General features: G+C 40.3%; 1 protein-coding gene across 10 annotated transcripts in view; it reads right to left on the bottom strand.

Moving 5' to 3' along the window:
• The window catches only part of FOXP2 (forkhead box P2), a 1,221,669-nt gene that overhangs the window by 282,773 nt on the left and 911,817 nt on the right, over positions 1-27,079 (bottom strand). For 5 of the 10 annotated variants that reach the window (XM_087874175.1, XM_087874176.1, XM_087874179.1 and 2 more), the window contains exons 3-4: positions 8,203-8,292; positions 2,840-2,917 (exon numbers count right to left, since the gene is read on the bottom strand). In XM_087874175.1, coding sequence (XP_087730301.1) covers positions 2,840-2,848 — 9 coding nt within the window. In that variant the 5' untranslated portion in view covers positions 2,849-2,917; positions 8,203-8,292. The remainder of the gene's footprint in view (positions 1-2,839; positions 2,918-8,202; positions 8,293-27,079) is intronic. The other 5 variants (XM_087874168.1, XM_087874172.1, XM_087874169.1 and 2 more) reach the window with 1 other exon arrangement.

The following is a 27,079-nucleotide window of genomic DNA, read 5'->3' as shown; positions in this document are numbered from 1 at the left end:
GCAGTTCTTGGTATCCTGACAATGATATTTATAGTTGCATGGTGTTCTATTTTTAATTTGTTATAAAAATAATACTTATCTAGACAGAGGGTACCATGAAGATCACAAGACTGTCAATTCCTTAGTCTTTCCTACAAGAATTTTACCTGGAATGTTCTCTATGCGAAGCAAGTATTACTGAGCCACCATACTTATTGTTTAATGCTACCTTAATTCACTGGCAAGATTTTAAGAAAATACTCAAGAAAAATATTTTAGCACCTTCAAATGCAAGACAGGGCATTTCACACGAATGCTTCTCCTCAAACCTTCAATATAGCAATGTATGATGGAAGGCTCTACAGAGGCATTTTGAGGCCCTCCCAACTTCATCTTAACAAACATCTGCATATCCAGAAGACACTTCAACTGGCAGAGTTACTTCATCATATGGTTTGCACAGGAGGCTCATTACACATATCATTTGAACATTTATGAATATTAATTTTTCTTCCAAGAGCTTTTCCATAGGGTACTTGAGTTCTCTATTATATCACATGTACAAAAAAATCCTCTGAAAACATAAAAAATGATTCATACACATACATAAACTCTCTCTCTTATACTATAATGCTACACATTATTTATTTATTTGTTAGTTTATATTAAATTTATATGCCACCCATCCCGTCTTATATTGTGTTATACTGCCTTATTTGTTTTTAAATTGTTTTGCTGCACTGTCAGCTGCTTAGAATTGTTTGGAATTGGATGACATCAATCAAACAAACTTTAAAAGATATATTTTATGTAGCTTTTGACTACATACTGTATATAGTGTTTCTTATTCAGGTTATGAGAGTTAATTAAAATTGTCTACAATATCTGAAGAGTATAAAAGAAATATTTCTATTCATAAATAAAATTTTAAATGTAATCTATCCAGATTATGTCCATCTAGAGCTCTTGATTGAGAATTGAATAACGCTTTTTAAAGTTTAATTTTGAGGCATAAACTCAACTTTATGTAAGAAGCAGAATTTCAGCTCTTCCAAGAATGTGATATTTGTTCTGCAAATGGATAAACAGCTGTCTTGGAAGGATAAATTCCAATAAAATCATTTTGTAAAATATTTTTGGAATATTACCTCATTTCTCATTTGTTTGCTCATGAGGTAAGTATAAAGTTTGATTAAAACTTTTATAAAGCAGTTTGCCAAATCATCCAATTTCTGCCAAACAGCAAAATTAAAAATATATAGGATAACATTTAAATTTTTGATGGATTATACTAGTCCTCATTGACTTCAGTTCAACATGTTAAAGTCGAAAATCTAGATGATTGATCCTAAAACTGAATACACTGCAGTAAGTGCAGTGGTATTTACTTTGTAATTTTAATAGTATAATCTACCTACACTCTAAAGGCTATGGTGAGACTGCAATACAGGATTACACTTCACGTATTTTGTCTGAATTTTAAATGTTTGTTTTATATGAAGCTATTTTAATGAAAGTATCAGAAAATAATATTAAACCTGGTATTAAAAATAGAATGTTATTTTTAAACAATCCATTAATTTGGCTACATTATAAAATGATAGAGATAAATCTCACCTAAATGATGAACAATGCTTTGCTTTCCATAGGTAAATAATGTCAGAAATATTTAAACTCTGATTTATTAGCATATGTCCCCTCTAAAGCTTACAGTTTAAAAATATTTTAGGCTCAGATTAGAAATTATATTACTGCATGCACAGAAATGAAATAAAGAACATTAAATTTTAATCAAGAACAAAAAGAAACTTATTTAAAAAACTATATATGAAACTTATAAACAGAAATTCTAGCCAAAACTACAACAAACAATTGTACAATTTCAAAAATCACACATTCATATTGTATTTGAAATTATCCTATAGTTGATATAATCAGATCAGGGTTTACAATGATCAATTTCATTCCTTCAGGATTAGAACTTTGCAAAATGTCTCTTTTTTCTTGAAACAACCTTTTTACATGAGCTATTAAATAAAAGACTACTTAGAAAATTAAAAATATTATTTCATCATATAAATAACCGCTAAGCATTTATTAATATTATTTATCCATTAATTTCATATTTATTTTATTTATTAAATTTCTATACTTCCCACCACACTTGCGTCATTCATATTATAAATTCCTAATGTCAATTAATCAAGTTACTAAAATTTGTTACAAAAAGCTATTTCTTATCCACCCTTAATTACCTGCAAATAGACATAAAGATAAACCACAGTTTATCTTGATAGTAAAGGACTATGGGCAGATACGTACTCTTGCTTCAGTGCAGCCATAAGTAGAAACCAGAAACTCTTGCATCTCTTTTTCATTAACAAGATTAGAATTACATAAAAATTCCTCCACTACTCTTTATTGAAACAAGCCAACTTTATGAGTCATATTTTAACTGCTCTATGATAAACTAGGTAAAGATAAACTATGGTTGTTGGATATGAATGATATGGTAGATTCCAAACTACACAGAAGTGAAAACTACTAAAACTATTTTTCAAAGCTGCATCATAATTGTGGAGAATGGGGGTATGAAGAAATATATGAGTTATTTTGATTCAATTACTTTTTCTAATCATGGTAACTATCTTTTCCTTTTATGTCTGAACAGGGGCTTTTCTTTTTCTCCTTAGGTCTTTCTTAAACAATCTGTTATCCTGAGATAACAATTCCCAAATTCTTTTTAATCTCTTATTTGTTAAAGAGAAAATGAGAAGTTGAAATAAGGGGCCACTACAGTTTCTACATTTTACTTAGTATTGCAAATGCAACACTGGCAAAATCAGGGCTCTTTACTCACATCTTTCATCGTGAAACAACAGCAAGGCTACCATCTCCGTTGGATAGAGTTCAGAGGTCCATAGAGCAACACAGTGATCTGTGAATGACCCAAGATAATCAGCAATGGAGCTTCCACAAATGCATGTATGGATCCACTGAAGTTATATGGTACTTTTTATAGCATATGTTTAAACTGCTAACTTGTGGCCCTAAATCCTAATTATAATTCATAATAATTATATAATTTTGAATATTATAGTTATGGTTTCACCACATTTTCAGTATTCCTTGAAAAAAGTATTCAATTAGGTGTTACTTAATTTCAGTGGTAGTATTATGTAACCAACTGTCTTTGAGCAGCATTTTGACAAAACCCTACTCATTGCATGAATGGCTAAGCTAGTCACATGATTCATACATGAGACAAGCAGATAAATGATGCTTAACCCAGGAGAAATAATTGTCCTAGAAAAATACAATAGTTGCAGAAGTGATTTTTGGAGGAATTCTATGAGAGATTCAACCTTACCAAACTTGCTGGTTTCATTCATAAGTCCCCCAATGTACTTGAAAAATATTTTACTTCCCTCATATTGGCTGTAAAAATCACCCTTCACAATATCTAGATATCATGGTAGTCATACCATGAGGATGAGATAAACATTTATCAAGTCTCCATGACATAGCATTCAAATTACAACAAGTTCCCCATATATCTACCATCCCAAGCAACAGGTATTTAGGACTTGGGCCAAAAAAAGAAAAACACTTTCTGATTAGAGCTAACGGGGGCCGAAGGGAGTGTCCAAACATTTAAAATGGTCACGGTCACTCATGCCCTCGTCACCTCTCGTCTGGACTATTGTAACGCTCTCTACATGGGGCTCCCCTTGAGGTGCACTCGGAGGCTCCAACTGGCGCAGAGTGCGGCCGCGCGGGTGGTTATGGGAGCAATGTGGAGCTCCCATGTGACACCTCTCCTGCGCGAGCTGCACTGGCTCCTGGTGGTCTTCCGAGTGCGCTTCAAGGTTCTGGTTACCACCTTTAAAGCGCTCCATGGCTTAGGACCTGGTTATCTACGGGACCGCCTGCTACCACCAATAGCCTCCCACCGGCCAGTACGCTCCCATAGAGAGGGGCTCCTCCGGGTGCTGTCGGCCAAACAATGTCGACTGGCGGCCCCTAGGGGGAGAGCCTTCTCTGTGGGGGCACCTACGATCTGGAACAAGCTCACCCCGGAGATACGGAGGATCCAGGATCTGCGCACCTTCCGCCGCGCGCTTAAAACGTTTTTATTTCATCAAGCTGGCCTGGCCTAAATCTTCTCCCTTTTAAAATTTTTAAATTCAAATTTTAAACACTAATTTTAATTTGTTTAATTATGGGATATTTTAAAAATTTAGCCAAATTGTTTAATCTGTTTTAATCTATTTTAAATTTTGTATTTCTGTGTTTTATCTTTTGGCTGTTCACCGCCCTGAGTCCTTCGGGAGAAGGGCGGTATAGAAATCTAATAAAATAAAAATAAATTAAAAAAATGCTATGGGTAGCACTTTGGAGATATATATATATATATATATATATATATATATATATATATATATATATATATATATATATATATATATATATGTCTTTGGTTATTCGGGTCTTCTTCCACGTAAAATTGGAAGTGTCTTGGCGACGTTTCGACGAAGTCTCATCCGTCATCTTCAGGCTGGTGTTCTCGGCTTCGTGCTTCCAGGAGCAATGTGAGATCGCAGCTGTCTCTTCCTTTTAACTGCTAGTGGGGGTGTGAGCTGATTGGGTGGGAACTTGGCTGTGTTCTGATTGGGTGGAGGTGTGTTCTGATTGGTTAGGGGCTTGGCTGTGCTCTGATTGGATGGGGGGTTGGTTGTGCTCTGATTGGCTGGGGGTGTGTTCTGTTTGGGTGGGGGCTTGGTTGTGCTCAGCTTAGTCTGAGTTGCAGGGGGATTTGAGCTGGTGAGCTGCGTTGTTGTTGTTTGGCTTCGTGTTTGTGGCCGTGCGAGCTCTTCATGGTGGGTGTCAGTCTGCTTCATGTATGGATTGGAGGGGTTTAAAGTGGCTAATGATGCGGCTGCAGTCTGGCTTCTGGTCCTTGGTCGTGGCTCATTATCAGTGTGGGTTTGGGTTATCCAAAACAAATATAACCCCCCCAAGCACATCTTAGATCTGACCAACCACTGCCTATCCAACACATACTTCATCTATAATGGACAGAAATACAAACAAACAGAAGGAGTACCCATGGGATCACCCCTCTCACCTGTCATTGCCAACCTCTATATGGAATACTTCGAAACCCAAGCTCTAGAAAAATCTGATCACAAACCCAAACTCTGGCTCAGATATGTGGACGACACCTTCATAATCTGGCCACATGGGAAAGAAAAACTGGACAACTTCCTCACACACCTCAACAGCCTACACCCCAAAATACAGTTCACCATGGAAACAGAAGTGAACAACCAACTTCCCTTCCTGGATGTCTTAGTCTACAGAAAATCCAATGGCTCCCTAGGACACACTATCTACCAGAAGAAAACACACACAAACCGCTATCTGCACGCACTCTCACACCACCACCCTGCCCAGATCAACTCTGTAGCCAAGACACTCATTTCCAGAACAAAACGCTTAGCTGACGAACAACACCTAAAAACCGAACTACACACTCTCACTAACGTACTAACATCCAATGGATTCCAAAGAAATAAGATCACCAACCTAATCCAAAAAGAAACCCCCACTAAAATCCAAGACAGAGAACAAGAAAACGGCAAAGCCCTCCTCCCATACATAAAAGGCACCACAGACAGAATAAGCAAAATCCTCCACAAACATAACATCAAGACAGCATTCTGCACAAACCGAAAAATATCCACCATCCTAAGAAACCCCAAAGATAAAATTGAGTTAGAAAATCAAGGAGTATATGAAATCCCATGCACCGCCTGCCCCACCACATACATCGGACAAACCAACAGACGAATAAGTGCACGCATAGAAGAACACAAGAACTCAGTCAGAAAAGAGGAACCAACTTCTTCCCTGGTCCAACACCTTAAAGCCACAGGACATGATATTGACTTTAAAAAGACCAGAACTATCGCCAAAACTGAACACTTTAACAACAGAATAATCAGAGAAGCCATCGAGATAGAAAAACGCCCACACAGCATGAACAAACGAGACGATACCTCCCGCCTACCAGCCATTTGGAAACCCGCCCTTATTGACAAACGAGTCCCTAACACGACGAATGACACCAGACCCACACTCACGAGAGCCACACAGGATGTCACCACCACACATCCACGCAGAAAGCAGACTCAAACCCACACTGATAATGAGCCACGACCAAGGACCAGAAGCCAGACCGCAGCCGCATCATTAGCCACTTTAAACCCCTCCAATCCATACATGAAGCAGACTGACACCCACCATGAAGAGCTCGCACGGCCACAAACACGAAGCCAAACAACAACAACGCAGCTCACCAGCTCAAATCCCCCTGCAACTCAGACTAAGCTGAGCACAACCAAGCCCCCACCCAAACAGAACACACCCCCAGCCAATCAGAGCACAACCAACCCCCCATCCAATCAGAGCACAGCCAAGCCCCTAACCAATCAGAACACACCTCCACCCAATCAGAACACAGCCAAGTTCCCACCCAATCAGCTCACACCCCCACTAGCAGTTAAAAGGAAGAGACAGCTGCGATCTCACATTGCTCCTGGAAGCACGAAGCCGAGAACACCAGCCTGAAGATGACGGATGAGACTTCGTCGAAACGTCGCCAAGACACTTCCAATTTTACGTGGGAGAAGATCCGAATAACCAAAGACCTACATACAAACACCCGCGAAAACCTGAGAAAACATATATATATATATATATGTGTGTGTGTGTGTGTGTGTGTGTGTGTGTGTGTGTGTGTGTGTTTGTGTGTGTTTGTGTGTTTTTCTTTTTCGTAGGCTTTTATGTGCATATTCTTTCTAGCCAGGTTTTACCTACGTAAACTAGGTTGTTCTGCAGCCCTGGTTCTGTGAAATCTCATTCACAAGCTTCTGGGCTTTTTTTCTGTTGACAAACTGCAACTCTGTGTTGCTCTCTGGGAGACTCAGATAGCTATTTCTGCCTTTTAAGGCGTCATCAGTGAGCCACACCCACTTCTAAGACACATTGTACCTTTACAGGGGGAATATCTGAGAAGTGGGTGTGGCTCACTGATGACGCCTTAAAAGGCAGAAATCTGAGCTATCTGAGTCTCCCAGAGGGCAACACAGAGTTGCAGTTTGTCAACAGAAAAAAAGCCCAGAAGCTTGTGAATGAGATTTCACAGAACCAGGGCTGCAGAACAACCTAGTTTACGTAGGTAAAACCTGGCTAGAAAGAATATGCATATATATATATATATATATATATATATATATATATATATATATATATATATATATATATATATTGTAATATTTCAAGTAGTCATTGATTTAAAGAAAATAAAAGTAGTATTAGTAGTAATACTAGTATTAGTATTACTACTAGTAGTAGTATTAGTATTACTACTAGTAGTAATACTAGTAGTAGTATTTTTTTTTTAAAAAAACTGGAAATAAACATGGATCATTGTGAGAAGAGCACTATTACTTCTATTGCCAAAAACATATTCATCTTAAGAAACATCAAGTGAGAAATAAATATTTATTTCAAATAAAGGAAGTTAGAAGTAGCTCATTAGCAATGCCTATTTTCATTGTTTTAATAAGCATCAAAAAGTTAATATCAAGCATTAATATAAGATTTAATCTTAATTTTATATGTATGAATGTGTACATTTGCTTCTTTTAAATATTATAAATATTTAATAATTTGTAAAGTTTATGAATTAATATGTGATAAAACAATCACATTTTTTTCAGATGTTTAACATAATATTTGAAAAGAGAAAAGGGAGAGATCCTAAATATATAACCAATGCAGGAAGATGCAGAATAGCAAAAGGGCTTCCTCTGAATATTTTAGATCATTGTTTATTTCACTGTTGTAAATTTATCATTTTAGTTTATGATCATAATATGCACAACCCCAGGATATAGTATACGTTGAAAGGTTGTTGGCACAGTAGACTGAAACTTTTTCTGTTTACATCTGTGCAAGCTTTTAAGCTACTACAAAGTAATTTAAAAGGGATACTTGCTGTTATATAATGATCTTTCTTAATTACTTACATTACCAATATATATGACAAAGCATTTTGTTCACAAGCAGGAAATTACAGATGCGCATAGTTATATAGGTGTGTATGGGTACTTTTCTTTATAAATTAAGCTTAAAATGTAAGGATGCTTTACTAACCTGAAGTGGTCTTTGTTTATCACTATTTTTAGGAGATTTCAACCCACTTGTCTGTTGTTGTAGAAGCAGCTGCCTGGCTGCCTGCAATGCCTGAAAGTTGAGACAAAATGGAAATAAATAAAAGTTAAAGCATTTTGTTGAAAATGTTTCAGTAGCAAATGCTACTGAATACCTAATGCTGATTTTCAAGCAAAATTACATCTTTTTTAAACACAGCAAGAAAAATCCACAGATAGTATGTATATCAGATTTTAAGAAAAAAGCATATATATGCAACAAATCCTCAAGGAAATAACATTAATTTGTATAAAGTGCTTGAAGAGGAAAAATCATAAACCGCATCAATAGCCTCATCTCCACAAGGAACTTGTCTGTAAGTGTTCAGTTAAAATGCTCACACCCTTGTAAATCATCATTCAATTTGCATTTTCACTTTACAATTTTAAAAGCTGTAGACTTCAAGTAATACCGGAAGCTGTAATTGAATTTGACGAATCAACATCAGATTATCTTGAATGTGAATTAATAAGGATATTCATTGAAGATTAAAAACTATTTTTATTCCTTCAATTCAAAAAGAAATCTGTCATTTGACAAAATAAAGTGGAGTTTTAATGCCAAATAAAATTAAGTGCCTTTCATTTACATTCTCATTAAATTCTGAAATCACTATTTAAACAATCAGATTACTGGGTAGCTTCTGTAGGTAATAACATGGTAATCAAAATATAGTATTTAAATATGTTCATTTGAATTAAGTAAAGTAAAACTTGAACAGCAGAATTATATGGAGCTATGCCAGTTACCAGAAAAAGTATTAACTTTAAACAAATGTAGTTGTTACAACTTTAGAATTCCAAAGTATTAAACTATATAAAATATTAAGCTTTTTCTACAAGTACTAGGACACTGAGACAGCAATTCAGAATTCAGATATAACAGATTGTATATTATTAGTAGGATTGTATTCATTCTAAAAATTGTCACCAAACTGATAAAGAATGGTAGTTTTGCTTAGATGCAAATGAGATGGTTTTTAAGGTAGTTTCCAGTATCCATGACAACAGTTGCTTTGACAAGATGTGCATATGGCATTACACTGCCAGCTGGTGTGAACAATGTTTGAACTACTGCATTGAGATGCTGAGCAAACAGAAAAAGTTGCCACGTCTTAACCCTCGGGAAAGCAGTCGTCCCCTGATCAATTATGAAAAGACAGAGAGAAGGCTGCTACAGTCTGGCTCCATGCAAGTTTTCTGAAAAAACAAGCAGACACAACAAACCAAAGTAAACAAGCTACATGCTCTATCACAGCTCCTAAGAACATGGATTTGTCTAAAAGGCATTAATACCAGACTGAAAAATATATCTCCTTTCAGTATAGCCACATCACCACAACATTCTAGGTTCTTTTTTTTTTTTAATTCCCAGGTAATTATAGATCAGCAAGGCAACCAAACTAAAAAATCATAACTTGATTTCTACATAATGTACCAATTTTTACTTACATCTAAACACCATTTATTTCCCAGAAATATTTTGTTGACAAAACAAAAGAAGGAAAAGAAAAAGCTCTTGTTAACTTGTGAGCCTATATAGTACCAACTCATCTTCTGAGTTATATTATCAAATTATATTAGCAATTATTTATTTAATTGAATTTGTTGAAATTATGTTGGTATAGGTGTATTTATAATTTGCAGCGGTAACTTACATCTGCTTTAAGTTTCTCAGAATCAAAATCTGCTAATATAGTCCAAAATTATATTTATAATATATGAACTAATTAATGTAAATTATAACGAATATGAAATGCTACATTAGGATTAAAATTGGCATGGGAAGTGTGTGGGCATTTGTTTTGAAAAAGAATAATAAAAATATACATGCCCAAACTGGATTTTCAGGGAACTTATCTAGCAGTACTAATTCGTCTGTAGGCTTTTAATAGACTGCAGATTTTTTATCAACTTTCTGCAAAAATATGAATCTTTATAAAATATAATGGAGATCTCTATTGAAGACATTACATAAGAACACCAGAATATGAACTACCCTTCTGAAAAGTCAGATACTTTTATTGGAGACAGGGTTCACACTTCTGTATACCATCACCTTGAAGAAAGATAATTTCCACCCATTATAAAACATGATAAGGTTCATAAAAAGTGAAAATGGGACACGGTGGCACACGCATAAAAGAGAAATTGTCATATAGCAAGTTAGACTAATGGTACATTTCTATTATCTATACTGATTATGAACGGTAGTTCAGGGTTTCTGTCACAATTGTACCTGAAGACAGCAGAGTCCTTTGGCATGCTATATGTTTGCTGTATTAGATATTACATAAATAGTAACTGCATGTACAGTATATTTCACTGGGTAATGGATATTAACCAATTATTCTTCAGAAATGCATCACAGGCTTTTTATTTTAATGTTTGACATATCATTTCTCAATATATATATATTATTTTTTAAAAAGGAAATGGTGTTATTTCACATGGGAGTACTTAAAATATTGTATAAGTTATGAATGATGCATGGAATTTAATGGAGCTTAATGTATGAATTATTGGTCAAAATGTAAAGTTTTGTCAACATATATGGAAATATCTTTATCCTATAGAATTATTTTCAAACTAGGAAAAGTGTTGTTCTGAAATTAGCAATAAATCAGAGAAACTTTTAAAAGTTTCTTTTACAATAGTTTGAATGATTTTAATATCTAATTTAATTGACTAAAAGAGAAATTACGACAGAATAAATCAATCTCCTTATTAAGAATTCAGAAATGAGCAAATAAAACCACAGGTATTTAGATTAACAAAGATTACTCAGATTTTGGTTGTGTATTTTTGCAAATCATTGTTAAATACATGTATGTGAATTAACATTTTCACATTTTATTCGCCGAATAAAATTAGTAACAAAATGAAAACAAATGGAATCATCTAAAGCTGTGATCTGAGATGAACTTGTCAGGCAAAATACTTCTCTGATGTTGGTGAGGCTTGTTCTTGAGAAGATTTAAGATTATACTGTGTCAATTCGTCTGTATGATTTTTAAAATTTGAATCCTATAGATACTAAAATGATGTCTGTATACACAAGAACATTTTTCATGTGCTATAAACTCTTCCTATTTTAGGATTGTCTAATAAAGTGTACAGTTTAAAAAAAACAATTTAGTGAAGTTTTTACTTAATGTATACAAATTATTTTCTTCTTTTTAAAGATATGTTTTCTCATTTCCTTTTTTCTAAATGGAATCAGATGTCACTCATATTGTTTTGTTAAAAACAGGAAAGTTTAACCTATCAGCCTGTTGCATTTGAGATTTAAAATGAAAAATGACATCTATGGTCATTAATATCTTCAATGTATAAACAGCACAGCATGACACATTCTTGAGAGCTGAAGGCTACAAAATCTCTCTGAAACATAAATAACAAAGCACTCAGAATCATATTTGATGTTGATATTCATCTCTGCTGCCTGGGCTTCTTATGAAAATAGATGCAGCCCAAATGGATCTCCTATAATTGGTTTCAGATAGCGGGGTCAGAAGAAATACGATACAAGAAACTATTACATGGAACAGGAGAAACATGAATGTTTATACAAGCAATACCCTGTTAAACTGACAATGGGCATGCACTTTGGAGATAACCAGATGGGGAAAAACTTGTCACAAAAGATTATTTTTATTCTCTATTTTGTTATGAAATATTTACCTTTTACTAGGCTATGTAAAAATAAGCTCATTTAACAATAATGGTATAAGATGTCTCAAACCATTTAGAAACATTGACTGATATATTATCCAATTTAAAATTTATGCAAATGAAAAATTTCCCAGAAAAATCTAATAACAGCCTTACTTAATTCAAAGGGGGAATTTCAGAAAAAATAAGGAATTAGATACATTAATTACATTTTGCAGAACTCACAAGCCCAAATTTTGATTATTAAGTTATTTCTGCTCCTGCTGCTGAAACCAAATTGGAGATGGGGGTGGAATTGGAGTGAGTTTTTACTGTAAATATGCAAAAAATATGTTTTGACAATGAGTTTTAATTTAATCTAATAAACAATAGCTAAAAGTTCACAACAACGATTTAGTCCACCAGGAAGCTTGGTGAATATTTAAAATCTTCTAGAAGAGACATATATTTGGAGAAAATTCTGGCCCTAATATCCAACTGGGTTTACACCTGGCACACTCTGGTTCAATCACTATATACAAATAAAAGCAAGCAGATTTCATTCAGCTAGTAAAAATATTACTTGATACTTATTTATTAAACAACAAACATTAAAACAGTTAACTGGCAAAAGCAGATGAAAGGGGGAGGGAAATATGGACAGGCCAGAATTTATATTATTTTCTTTCCAGCACAGAACTTTCTAGTGCCTGGAAACCATCCTATGGGTAAATAGCATTGACAGTCCCAAAGAAAATGAGTTTTGCTTGTTGGAACATTAATCCTTTTTCATATAAAACAGCAAAAGGAGAGAACTATAAAGTAGGACACTCCTTTATTTTTGCACATAAAGGGAACAATTTGGTGGGCAATAATGATGTATCCAGTGGTGAAATCCACTTACCTTTGCTACCGGTTCGGAAATGGGAGCGTGCGTGTCTCTTCTGCACGTGTGCCAAGGGTCAAAAACGGGACGTAATGACGTCCCGGCGGGTGGGCAGAACCTCCCGCCACCGGCGCTACCAGTTTGCGTGAGCCGGATAGATTGGCTGGATAGATAGGCTGGATTTCACCTCTGGATGTATCCAACATATCTAAAAAATACACACCTATGTTCAAAATGTATTTCTGAATGAAGAAAAAATTAATAAAGAACACAAATTCTGGCAAAGGCAAGGAAATAGTAAGGGTAAGCCAAAAAGGGCCTATAGAACAAATGGTTAGAAACCAAAGGAAAAGCTCCAGGATCCAGTGAAAAGTCAAGGAATAACACACAGCCAAGGGGGAAACTGCACAACAATAGCAACAAAATGATCACAGAACTGTTGTGTTTATCCCATTTCCTAAGAATAGCCTTTATTTTAGCAGACTTTTAAAATGGGAACAAGCATGATAGAATTGGCTTGAAGGTCTTGAAGGCTTGAAGCGAGGACAATTAACCAGTGAAACAGCTTGCCTTCAGACGTTATGGGTGCTTCATCACTGGAGAGTTTTAAGAAGAAACTAGACAGTCACCTATCTGAAATAGTATAGGATCTCTTCCTTGAGCAGGGGGCTGGACTAGAAGACCTCCAAGGTCCCTTCCAGCTCTATTCTGATTCTTCAAAAAAGATTAAAAATTCAGTGGAGAGTTCTATCCAAAAGCTAAGCAAAACCTCAGGGTTTAGAGGCAATGCACTTGTGAATGTTATTTACCTTTGGGCTAAGGAACTACATTATTCATTTCTCTAATTTAATTGGGTGACAAAGATAACAAAAACTATTGTACAGAAAACACTTATAAAAAAAATGAGGGTTTATTTATTCATTTATTTACACCCCTTCTTTTCCCTGAAAAGCTCAGGGCAACATACAGTATATCACAAAAGTGAGTACATCCCCTCACATTTTGTAAATACCGTATTTTTTGGAGTATAAGATGCAGCGGAGTATAAGACACAGCTTAGTTTTTGAGGAGGAAAATAGGGGGGAAAATCTGCCTACCAGGTATTCATCTGGCTAGCATCCTTAGTCTGGTCAGCTTCAGCACATTAGTTTGCTGGTTTTGAGCACGCATGCACACTACTTGGGGATAAAAAACAGCTTCTAAAGCACAGCTGATCTTTGGCAAGAGAAGCAATGAGAAAAGCAGGCAAAGCTCGGAAGATCGCTTCACTCGCTAGCGCCTCATTAGGGCTGAAAAACAGCTTCTAAAGCACAGCTGAGAGGGAGCAGCAATGAGAAAAGCAGGCAAAGCACCGAGATCACTTCACTCGCTAGCACATTAGGGCTGAAAAAAAGCTTCTAAAGCACAGCTGAGTGTCAGAGGGAGCAGGCAAAGTGCAGAAGATTGCTTCACTCACTAGCGCCTCGTTAGGGCTGAAAAAAAGCTTCAAAAAAGCTACATTTGGAGTATAAAATGCACCCAAATTTTCAGCCTCTTTTGGGGGGGGGAAGTGTGTCTTATACTCTGAAAAATACGGTATTTAAGTATATCTTTTCATGTGACAACACTGAAGAAATGACACTTGGCTACAATGTAAAGTAGTGAGTCTATAGCTTGTATAACAGTGTAAATGTGCTGTCCCTGCAAAATAACGAAACACACAGCCATTAATGTCTAAACTGCTGGCAACAAAAGTGAATACACCCCTAAGTGATAATGTCCAAATGGAGCCCAAGTATCTATTTTCCCTTCCTGGTGTCATGTGACTCGTTAGTGGTACAAGGTCTCAGGTGTGAAGGGGGAGCAGATGTGTTAAATTCAGTGTTATCACTCTCACTCTCTCATACTGGTCACTGGAAGTTCAACATGGCACCTCATGGCAATGAACTCTCTGAGGATCGGAAAAAACGAATTGTTGCTCTACATAAAGATGGCCTAGGCTATAAGAAGATTGCCAAGATCCTGAAACTGTGCTGCAGCACGGTGGCCAAGACCATACAGCGGTTTAACAGGACAGGTTCCACTCAGAACAGGCCTCGCCATGGTCAACAAAAGACATTGACGCTACATCAAATTGGTCTGCAGGGCTGTCATCCCAGAAAGAAGCCTCTTCTAAAGATGATGCACAAGAAAGCCCGCAAACGGTTTGCTACAGACAAGCAGATTTAGGATTCCTGGATTCCTGGAACCATGTCCTGTGATCTGATGAGACCAAGATAAACGTATTTGGTTCAGATGGTGTCAAGTGTGTGTGGCGGCAACCTGGTGAGGAATACAAAGACAGCCTACAAAGTACAAAGAAGCATCGTGGTGGGAATGTCATGGTCTGAGGCTGCATGAGTGCTGCCGGCACTGGGGAGCTACAGTTCATTGAGGGAACCATGAATGCCAAGATGTACTGTGACATACTGAAGCAGAGCATGATCCCCTCCCTTCAGAGATTGGGCTGCAGGGCAGTATTCCAACATGAATTCTCGTCTGGACTATTGTAATGCTCTCTACATGGGGCTCCCCTTAGGGTACACCCGGAGGCTCCAACTGGTGCAGAATGCGGCTGCGCGGGGGATTATGGGAGCGACAGGGCGCTCCCATGTGACTCCTCTCCTGCGCGAGCTGCATTGGCTTCCGGTGGACTTCCGGGTGCACTTCAAGGTGTTGGTGATCACCTTTAAAGTGCTCCATGGCTTAGGCCAGGGTACTTACGGGACCGCCTTCTGCTACCAATAGCCTACCACCGGCCGGTTCGCTCCCACAGAGAGGGCCTCCTCAGGGTGCCATCGGCCAGACAATGCTGGCTGACGACCCCCAGGAGGAGAGCCTTCTCTGTGGTGGCACCTACCCTATGGAACAATCTACCCCCAGAGATACGAGTGATCTCCGACCTCCGGATTTTTCGTCGGGCCCTAAAAACTTATTTTTTTCAGTTAGCCGGTCTGTCCTGATTTTAGGGTTAGTTTTAAAATTTTAATATTTATTTTAATTGACAAGTTTTAAATTATGGGCCAAATTTATAAATTATTTTAACTTTATTTTTTAACTGTGATGTTTGTATAGATGTTTTTTATCTGGCTGTTCACCGCCCTGAGTCCGAAAGGAGAAGGGCGGTATAGAAATTCGAATAAATAAATAAATAAATAAATAAATAAAATAAAGAAATAAATAAATGATAACGACCCCAAACACACCTCCAAAACTACCACTGCCTTGCTAAAGAAGCTGAGTGTAAAGGTGATGGACTGGCCAAGCATGTCTCCAGATCTAAACCCTATTGAGCATCTGTGGGGCATCCTGAAATGGACAGTGGAGGTGCGCAAGGTCTCTAACATCCACCAGCTCCGTGATGCCGTGATGGAGGAGTGGAAGAGGACTCCAGTGGCAACCTGTGAAGCTCTGGTGAACTCTATGCCCAAGAGGGTAAAAGCAATGCTGGAAAATAATGATGGCCACACAAAATATTGACACTTTGGGCCCCATTTGGACATTATCACTTAGGGGTGTACTCACTTTTGTTGCCAGCAATTTAGACATTAATGGCTGTGTGTTTTGTTATTTTGCGGGACAGCACATTTACACAGTTATACAAGCTGTAGACTTACTATTTTACATTGTAGCCAAGTGTTATTTCTTCAGTGTTGTCACATGAAAAGATATACTTAAATATTTACAAAATGAGAGGGGGTGTATTCACTTCTGTGATATATTGTATATGAATCTCTTTATCTATTTGTAGACATGTCAAACTCAAGGCCTGCGGGCCAGATCTGGACTGTTATGTAGGTAGATCTCACCCACGGGGCTGCCCTAGAAACAGCAAAGGACCGGCCATGGTGCCTCTGCCCAGCCCAGGCTGACCAGGCGCTGATCTACAACCTGGTGGTGGCCATCTGGGTCAGAATGCGGTCAGTCTTATATCTGTGGGGCTGCCCTGGAGCCATCGAGGGGTTGCCCCCAGCCTGTCCCTCAGGCGTGCGCACAGGAGGCAGTGTGGGGCCTGGCATCCCTGGGGACTGTCTTGCCCCGCAGGCTGGCTGCATTCTGAGCACTTCCCTTTCACCCAGGATGCCAGCACTCATGCTCACGTCTTGTGAGCATGCCAAGGGGGGCGGGGGCAAGGTGGTGGTGTTGCCTCTCGCTGCCTGCAGGGTGGCCCCGTGGGTCAGATCTAATAGGGCTGACCACATTCCAGCATAGATGGACACCACCAAAATAGATCAGTGCTATGCCCACACCAGATCTTCCATGCCCCACTTGCCGGCCTAGCCTCACAGTCTGTGAGCCTTCCTTTTCACTTGAACTGTCCCCCCGTGTTGAACAGACACGGCTGCCATCAGCACTGCCAGTCTCTCCCCCTCCCCTCATTCCTTTCTGAGCATGGAGGAAGGAAGGAGATGGGAATTGGAAGGAGGGAAGAGAGGAAGGAGGAAGGAAGTTGTGGCTTGGAGGAGCCTCGGCCCGTCGTTCTGACAGCCACAATGTTCCAAGGGCTTGAGTCTGACATAGTGAGACCCAGTCCCGGTTGAAGCAGCTGTGGGGATGAGTCAGGAGGCAGTGGGCCAGCCTGTTGTGGGCAGGGACTCCAAATCCCAGCCCCCCCAGCCTTGAGACTAGCTGAGCCATACTGCTGCACCCTGACGCTTCTGCCGGGTGCGATGAGGAACACATGGATGCTGCCTGAAGGGATGAGGAGGTGGTGTCTCTCCCCCATCCCCCGCTTGGTGAAATCTTCAGGTCATGTTCACACAACGCATGAAAACCCAGGCATGAAGGATTCTCCTCCCACCGTTTCTGCACAAGCTACCCATGGACCAGATTCTATGGGGCACAGCTTGTCTCGTGGGAATACCTGGTTTGGGTCTGGCAGTGAATACTGCTTCAGGCATCACCAGGGAGGTCACAAGTGGATGCCACCCCCTTGATGCCGGCTGCGAAAAGGCGATTCCTCTCGCCTGGGGTCAACCAGCTGGTTGGAGCTTCCGAGTATGTTGGGTGGGATGGGATGAGATGCGGGGAATCTATCCTATCCTTGAGGGAACTGAGGCAGGGGTCGTTGCCCTCCTCTCCAAAAAGGAGCCTTTGCCCTCCCCTGCAACATGATGGGTGGGGTGGCCAGCACATATTATGTCTGCCTTGCTCAGAACCACCACCACCCAAAACTATTTTAGGGTGTTTATAATGCCTTTGTAAAACCACATTTGGAATATTGTATCCCATTTTAGTCACCACGGTATAAAAAAGATGTTTAGAATGCAGAGAAAAGCAACAAAGATGATGGGGGGGGGGGGGGGTTGAGAATAAAAAACATATATAGAACGGTTGCTGGATTTGTCAAGTCTAGTGAAAAGAAGAACTGGGGTGACATGATAGCAGTCTTCCAATATTTGAGAGGCTGTCCCAAAGAAGAGGGGTCATCCTACTCTCCAAAGCAACAGAAGGCAGGACAAGAAGTAATGGATGGAAACTAATCAAGGACAGAACCAACCTAGAACTAAGGAGAAATTTCCTAACAATTAGGAAGGAAGGAAGGAAGGAAGGAAGGAAGGAAGGAAGGAAGGAAGGAAGGAAGGAAGGAAGGAAGGAAGGGGCAACTTGGTTGGGGATGCTCCAGTTCATGCAGTTCTGCATCAATCCTGGATCCATTGAGACTTGGGCTGAGACTTGTGTTCTGTTTTGTCACAGACAGGACTTTGTTGGCAATCCAAGTAAACATTGATATTCTTGAATTGTGAGCTCTTAGGAAAGTATCCCCTCCTTGTGTGTTGCAAATAGCCATTTCCAGTGGGGAAAACAAAACAAATCAGAATGGGGAAAAATATTTTCCTTTGCTACATTTCCAGTCTGAATTAGACCATGCAGGGTCCCTGCTGGAGAGGCCTTTTAAGGATTATGCATTAATAGAAAAGCAGCTAACTTACCTCTGCTCCTAAACACTAAAGTGGTTGCACATAAAAAACAGAGGAGCTCTGATCAACTATCACAGCCACAATTTTGACAGTATTGCTGTACTGTTGTTTATGGACGTCCCCACTAAATGCAAGCATAGGTTAAACTGTTCGTTCTCAGTCTTTTAAGTGGCCACAAACTACTAGCAAAAGTGGCATTTAATCACAAGGCATCGTGAAATGTTTCCCCTTTTGCAGAGCATCTAAGAAGGGACAGGAAAGGAGAAAGGAAAAGAGGAAAGAAAAAGAAAAAGAAGGAAAGAGGGGAAAAGGGGAAGGAAGAAGAAAGCAGAATGAAGAGGGAAGGGAAAAAGGAAGGAAGGAACACTTGGAACAATTTTGTCTCCCTTTTTGCAATCAATTACTCAATCAATAAATCAAAGCAACTGAACATGAATAGCAATAACTAACAATAATTTTAATTTTTTTTGAACTACAGGTAGTCCTCAACTTACAACCATAATTGAGCCCAAAATTTATGTTGACTAAGTAAGAAATCTGTTAAGTGAGTTTGCACATTTGTTAAGTAAATCATGCAGTTCTTAAATTAGTGACACAGTTGTTAAGTGAATCTGGTTTCCCCATTGACTTTGCTTGTCAGAAGGTTGCAAAAGGGGATCACATGACTCTGGGACACTCCAATTGTCATAACTGTGAGTTAGTTGTCAAGCATCCAAATGTAAATCATGTGACCATGGAGATGATGCAACGGTCATAAATGTGAAAAATGATCATAAATCACGTTTTTCAGTGCAGTTGTAACTTTGAACTGTCACAAAATGAACTGTTATAAGTCGAGGACTACCTGTATGAAGGCAGAAATATGAATAAAAATAGTGAAGTAATGGACCATTACAAAAAACTAAATATGTTGGGTATATTTCTTTCACAATACACTTTTAGGGCTATTTCCAGAAAATTTATCAGCTGTAGGATGCGATTATGGTTTCTGTTTATTTTTATTTTATTTTGAATTTGTATACCGCCCTTCTCCCTGAGGACTCAGGGCGGTGAACAGCCAAGTAAAAACATCAAGTACAAATATTAAAATACAGTTAAAATATATATATATAAATTTGGCCCCATTAATTAAAAACAATAAACAAAACACTTAAAAACACTTAAAAAATTAGGCCAGCCCGGCTTGCTGGAAAAGGAAGGTTTTAAGGGCACGGCGGAAGGCACTGAGGTCTTGGATTCTCCTTATCTCTGGAGGCAATTGATTCCAGAGGGTAGGTGCCCCCACAGAGAAGGCCCTCCCCCTGGGGGTCACCAGCCTGCACTGTTTGGCTGATGGCACCCCGAGGAGGCCCTCTCTGTGGGAGCGCACGGGTCAATGGGAGGTCGTTGGTGGCAGCAGGCGGTCTCGAAGATAGCTAGGCCCTATGCCATGGAGCGCTTTAAAGGTGATAACCAACACCTTGAAGCGCACCTGGAAGACCACTGGGAGCCAGTGCAGCTCGCGCAGGAGCGGTGTTACATGGGAGCGCCATGCTGCTCCCGTCACTACCCGCGCTGCTGCGTTCTGGACCAGTTGGAGCCTCCGGGTGCTCCTCAAGGGGAGCCCCATGTAGAGAGCATTGCAGTAGTCAAGGCGAGAGGTGACGAGGGCATGAGTGACTGTGCACAGGGAATCCCGATCAAGAAAGGGCCGCAACTGTCGGATCAGGCGAACCTGACAAAAGGTCCCCCTGGTTACAGCCATCAGATGTTCCTCCAAGGACAGCTGCCTATCCAGGAGGACTCCCAGATTGTGAGCCCTCTCTGTGGGGGCCAACGACTCGCCCCCAATAGTCAGTGATGGAGTCAACTGACTATATCGGGATGCCGGGAGCCACAGCCACTCAGTCTTGGAAGGGTTGAGCCTGAGCCTGTTCCTCCCCATCCAGATCTGCACAGCCTCCAGGCACTGGGACATCACTTCAAGGGCATCGTTGGGGTGGCCTGGGGTGGAGATGTACAGCTGGGTGTCATCAGCGTACTGGTGGTATCTCACCCCAAAGCCAAATGTAAACATTTTTTAAACTGTCAGTATAAGTTTGATATGATGAATGCACATAACTGTAATTTGGTGGCATACACACACTTTGTGTTGTGTACCAGTTGTGCCCTTTCCTGGATCGGAGTTCTGTGCTTAGTTGCTCAAGTCCTGATCATCTCATGGCTGGACTATTGAAATTGGCTGGACTATTTCAATGCTCTCTACATGGGGCTATCCTTGAAGATTATCCAGAAGCAGTTGCATGGAAAGTTCTTGAGGCCTCTAGAGTGGGCCTTGTTACATCGCTGTTCTGCAACCTGCAATGGTTGTCAGTTTGCTTCTGGGTCCAATTCAAGGTGTTGGTTACCATATTTAAAGCCCTACACAGCATGGGTCAAGCATATGTGAGTGATCTCTTGAGGTGATATTGCAACTACCCTTCGGGCTTTCGAAAGGGCTGTGCCAGTTGGTCTGAGGTGGTATCTTGGAGGAGGTTAATAGATTAGACAGATCAATGTCATAATGGTTCAAAGACGTCAGTGTAACTGAATGAAAGGATTACAACAAGTGTCAGAAAGTATAGTCTATCTAGGTTATTGCAGGTGCTTATAAAAACAGGAATCTTTAGATTGGTCATAATTGGATGTTGTTAATTTATCTACTATCAATTTGACCACATAGACCTTCTCCTGACCTTAATGGGTGCACCCAGCAGTACTGTAATCAAGTCCATCTAACTTGCTGCTGGTTTTCTTCTCTTTCTTTCCATGTTTCCCAACATTACAGTTTTCTCAAGAGACCTACCGATTTTTTTGGAGTATAAAACACATTTCCCCCCCACCAAAAGAAGCTGAAAATTTGGGTGCGTCTTATACTCTAAATGTAGCTTTTCAAAGCCCTAATGAGGCACTAGTGAGTGAAGCGATCTCCGTGCTTTGACTCCTCTCTCTGACTCTCAGCTGTGCTGAGAGAAGCTTTAGAAGCTTTTTTTCACCCCTAACGAGGCACTAGTGAGTGAAGCGATCTCTGTGCTTTGCCTGCTTTTCTCATTGCTTCATCTCCAAAGATCAGCTGTGCTTTAGAAGCTGTTTTTTATTCCCAAATAGGGGATAAAAAGCATGCGTGCATGCTCAAAACCAGCAAACTAATGTGCTGATGCTGACCAGACTAAGGACGCTAGCCAGATGAATACCTGGTAGGCAGATTTTTCCCCCCACTATTTTCCTCCCCAAAAACTAAGCTGTGTTTTATACTCCGGTGCGTCTTATACTCCGAAAAATACAGTAGATTTTTATGTGTGTCCAAAATATTTAAATTTGAGCTTGATCATTTGTGCCTCAATGAAAACTCTGGATTGATTTATTCTATGTTGTAATTGTTTGTTTTCCTGGTTATCCGTGTATTATTAGAAATCTTCTCCAACAACTCTGATGTTTGTAAGTATAGACATGCTATGGCATCTATGTATCTTATCAAAGATCTTCAGAATTATCCTATGTGCTAGTCTCTCTGCTGATTCCTCTACTGTTCAATAATTGATCCCAGAAAGCAGAAGCTATTCACTTCAGTATCTTTATTTTTAATTCTAAGGCTGGCTATTGTACCTATTGTCATTAATTAACCTTTCATTATATTTAATCTTAGTCCCATTTTTGCTCCTTCATTTTATATTACTAGAAATTCCGGATAATTTGCATTTTCAGCTATCAGAATAGTGTCATCAATTTAGCTCAGGTTACTGATGTTTCTTCCTTCAATTTTAAAACCATGCTTCTCTTTTACCAAACCAACATGTAGAACTAAAGAGAGAATATGCAGCCTTGCTGTATATACTCATTTGTCAACATGGAACCAATCCATTTCTCCTTATTTTGTATGGATAGCAATTTCCATGTCTTTTGTATAGGTTTCACAAAAAAACAATAAGATATCTGGGATTCCCACTTTCTAAGGACATACCTTACTTAACATGGTTAACACAATCAAGGTCTTTTCTAATTTCTTTTTGATATTCTTTAGTTTTATCAATTATCCAGCATTGATGTTTTTTGTTCTTTGGCTTTTTCCAAAACCAGCTTGAACATCTGGCATCTCACTTTTCACACAGGACTCTAATCTGTGTTAGGTGAACCAAAATATTATTTTGCTAACATGATAGCTGCATATGTTAGCAAATATGTTAAGGATATTGTATGATAGCATGCACATTCTGTGAAGTCTTCTTGCTTTGGTATTGGTATGTATGCTGCTCTCTTCCAATTTGTTGATCACTACTTCATTCTTCAGATCTGTTGGTATAATTTGGTTAGAATTTACTGATTTTTCTATTACTTGCCAGTTTTTGTAAATATTTTATCAATGCCTGTGGCCTTTCAACTTCTTACTTATTATAGTGTTAATTTAACTTCATCTTCTAGTACTAAAGGTCTTGTAAACAGGGAATATTGTCTAAGGCTGTGATGGTGAACCTGTGGCATATGAAGCTATATCTGTGGGCATGTGAGTGCTGCCCTAGCTCAGCTCGCGCGTGCTGGCCAGCTGATTTTCGGGCCTTCTGGGACCATCCATGGACCGTTTCCAGCCTCCGGACGGCCTCTGGGGGGTGGAGAAGGACATTTTCCCCCTCCCCTGGCTCCTAGAAAGCCTCTGGAGCCTGGGGAGAGTGAAAAAACGGGCCTTCCGGTCCCACCGGAAGTTGGGAAATGGGCCATTTCTGGCCTCTGGAGGGCCTCCAAGGGGGTGGGGAAAGCCATTTTTGCCCTCCCCAGGCTCCTAGAAAGCCTTGGGAGTCTGGGGAGGGTGAAAAATGGGCCTTCTGGTCCCACCAGAAATCGGGAAATGGGCTGTTTCCAGTCTCCGGAGGGCCTCTGGGGGGATGAGGAAGGCTGATTTCACCCTCCCCAGGCTCCAAGAAATCTTCTGGAGCCTGGGGAGGGCAAAAAATGGGCCTACTGGGCCCACTGTGCCATCGCTGGCGGGTTACACATGCATGCGCAGGGCGCATTGAATTATGGATGTGGGTACGCACACGTGACCCCCCCCCCCAGTGCTCCCCCCATTTTTGGCACACAATGGCAAAAAGATTAGCCATCACTGGTCTAAAGTATCTTGGGTATCAACATCTCTATTATACAGATTTTCAGTATACTCCTTCCATTGTCAGGTTTCGATATCATCTCAAATAAAATAAATTGCATTTCCAAACAGATAGTCTTTGAAGAAATCTTTCATTTTATTAAGCACGACAATCTGCCCCCAATCGTGGCGTAGCCAACTCTGACTTCCTGACTCCAAACCCTCCCTTTCCGTTCCCCAAATCTCTGCGTCTCATTGGCCTTCTTCCAAATCATTCTCCCTATATCTACTACTTAAGCTCCCAGGAATGTCACCCCTCCCTCTCATCTCCTAGGGGATATTATCTTCAAGGAAAATAAGTAGGTGAAATGTCAAGTGTCCTCTTGCCAGCTGCCCCCTCTTCTCCTTCTTATGTCAGCACTAGAGTAAATGCAGGTTGAAGTGCTGACATCCATCTTTATTTGATCTTTGAATTAGTTACTATTTGAATACAGTTAAAATTGGCATATCAATTCAAGGTTGGAACCTCTTGAGTTTAGAGATCTTTCTGAAAAATTTTCCTTGCTTTCTTGTTTCTGTTTTCAATGTCACATATCATAATACTACTTCTTGCCCCTTCTAACAGCTCTTTGATATTGTTATGTCCTTTTTTGAAATTTTTGTCTTTCTTGGCTTCTCTTCCATCCTTCACAATTTCCATATTTTTTTTAACATCCAGTTTGTTTTCTTCTGTTTCTTGATCTTTGGAAGTTTCTCCTTACATTCATCCTTAACAACTTCTTTTATTTCATTCCACAGTTCTAATAAAGGAGAATATTTGTAGCTCAGGGTTGACATGAGGGGTCCTTGGTGCTCTCTGAGCTTGCTTGTTTTCTTGCAGATGTTTCATTACCCAAACTAAGTAACATCAACAATTCTAGTAAGCAGTGCTGTTTGCTGTCAGTTTATATTCCACAGTTCTTCTGGTCCTTTCTTCTGGTCTTCTGATTTTCATGAGTTCAAAGCAATTCCTAATGTTCATCTTGAAAATAGTAGATATAGTTTCAAGATCACATTGTGGAAACTAGATTGAGTTGGCTCTTCATGTTAGCTTCACTTGGAATTGAACTTGAGCAATTTGCGATTTTTCCACAATCTGCCCTAGCCATGTCTTTGCTATTATTACTGAGTTCTTCTATTACCTTGCACCAATCATTTAGTCAGTTTGATTTATATGTGCTCTATCTGGTGATATATATTCACTTTCCTCGGCTATACAGTCAGTGGTGGGATTCAAATATTTTACTACCGGTTCTGTGGGCGTGACTAGATAGCCATGTGACTGGTGGGCATGGCTAGATGGCTATGTGACTGGGTGGGTGTGTCTAGGTGGCCATGTGACTGGGTGCGCATGGCTAGGTGGTCAGGTGACTGGGTCGGCGTGGCTAGGTGGTCACGATCCTAGTTCCCCCTGTGAGGATTCCCCCATCCGGACCTTTTGCAATTCCCCCAAAGGGTCAAAGGAAACCAGATTCCATACAGCTCTGAACCCTTAAGGCAAACCAAATACAAGTGATCCTCATTTAATGGCCAGTTGCTTAGCAAGTGTCCTAATTTACGACTGACCTCCCCAGAGCTACTTGACCTGTTTTTGGAGTTTTGATAGCCATGCACACACACACACACACACACACACACATTTATGACCAGTTACAACAACCCACATACCTCATATGACTGAGGTTTTCTATGTTTTTTGCCAGTTTCCAACAATTCCTTCTGGTTTCTGGTTAAAAATGCCCACTGGAGAAAATGGACTTGTTTAACAACCACAGTGTTTGCTTAATGACCAGACGGTTCACTTAACGACCATGGTGTTTGCCTAACCCAGGGGTCTTCAACCTTAAATACTCAAAGAGCCATTTTTCTATTTTCTTTTAAACAGATATCTATCTGCCTCTCTCGTTTCTCCCTCTCTCTCTCTCATCTTTTTCTCCCTCTCTCTCTCTCTCATCTCCTCTCTCTTTTTCTCTCATTTCTCTCTCATCTCTTTCCCTTTCTCCCTCGCTCTCTTTCTCATCTCTCTCTCATCTCATCTCATCTCTCTCAACTTTTTCTTTCATTTCTCTTATCTCTTTCTTTCACCCTATCTCTCTTTCTCATCTCTCTCTGTGTGTGTCTCTTGTCTCTCTCTTTCCCTCCCTCCCTCCCACCCTGTCTCTTGTCTCGCTCTTCCCCCCTCTCTGTGTGTCTCTTGTCTTTTTCTCTCTCTTTCCCTCCCTCCCTCCCTCTCTCTCCATCCCAGAGTGGGGGAAAGGAACCTCTGAACTGGGGCTGGGTGGTTGGAATCTGACGTCCAGAGGCCGATGAGCCATGTATTGAAGACCAGATGGGGGCACTCCCACAAAAATAACACATCTCTTGTCACTTGTGAGCGCTTCTGGTGAGGAGGAAGAGAAGCACAGTGGCAGGAGGCTTGGAGGGAGTCAGAGGGGCGGTTAGTGCTTCGCTGCTCCTACAGGGGGGTTGAGCCTCCCTGCTCACAACATCTTTGCCTGAAGGCATCACTGGCAACCGCTTTCTGCGGTTCAGGAGGTCTGTGCTCTTCCTGCTGCTGCTCGGCTTCCTCGATGCGTGGAGGCAGGAGGCGATGGTTCGTTTGCTGTCTGTGAGCTCTGGGCGGCGAGAGCCAAGCGAGCAAGCCAGTGATCTGCCGGCTGCTTCTAATTTGCAGTTTACTCGTGAGCACCATTGGCCTTTCTCCCTGCTTCTCCCAGCCAATGGTGCTCATGAGTAAACTGCAGCTAGGAATCTCAAATACGGCTGGTAATGAACATTTGTGTGATAGCCACTGGCTGGAGCTACTCAACTGGTGGCCAAACTAAGTGCCTGAAGGACCTCATCCCGTCACTGGGACTCCAGGCAACTCGGCGTTTAGCAAGGGGCTGGGCTTCTCGAGAAACAAAGTTCGCAGGGGACTAATCTACTGCTGGCTACAACACAGTGTTCATTCTCATCTGTATTTGAGATTCCTAGCTAGGGCTGACTTCGACAGCTTCTCTCCTCCAGAGTGCTTCCTGAACGTGCCTTACCGCTCTGAGCCCAAAGCAGCAGGAGGCATTGGCTGCCTTGGCGCCACCAGCTTTGGGCTCTTAGCAGTCCATGGAGAACATGCACAAATTGGCGCCGAGACTAGGGCCCCAAGAGGGTGCGGGTGAAGACTTTTATGGCTTTCTTTCTGCCTTGCAGAGGCAGAGATGAGCAGGAG

Source organism: Pantherophis guttatus, chromosome 7 (assembly GCF_059756535.1).
Source record: "Pantherophis guttatus breed Tessera chromosome 7, ASM5975653v1, whole genome shotgun sequence".
NCBI classification, from domain to species: domain Eukaryota; kingdom Metazoa; phylum Chordata; class Lepidosauria; order Squamata; family Colubridae; genus Pantherophis; species Pantherophis guttatus.
The sequence above is the reverse complement of the archived record's forward strand: the minus strand, read 5'-3'. Positions and strand labels throughout refer to the sequence as shown.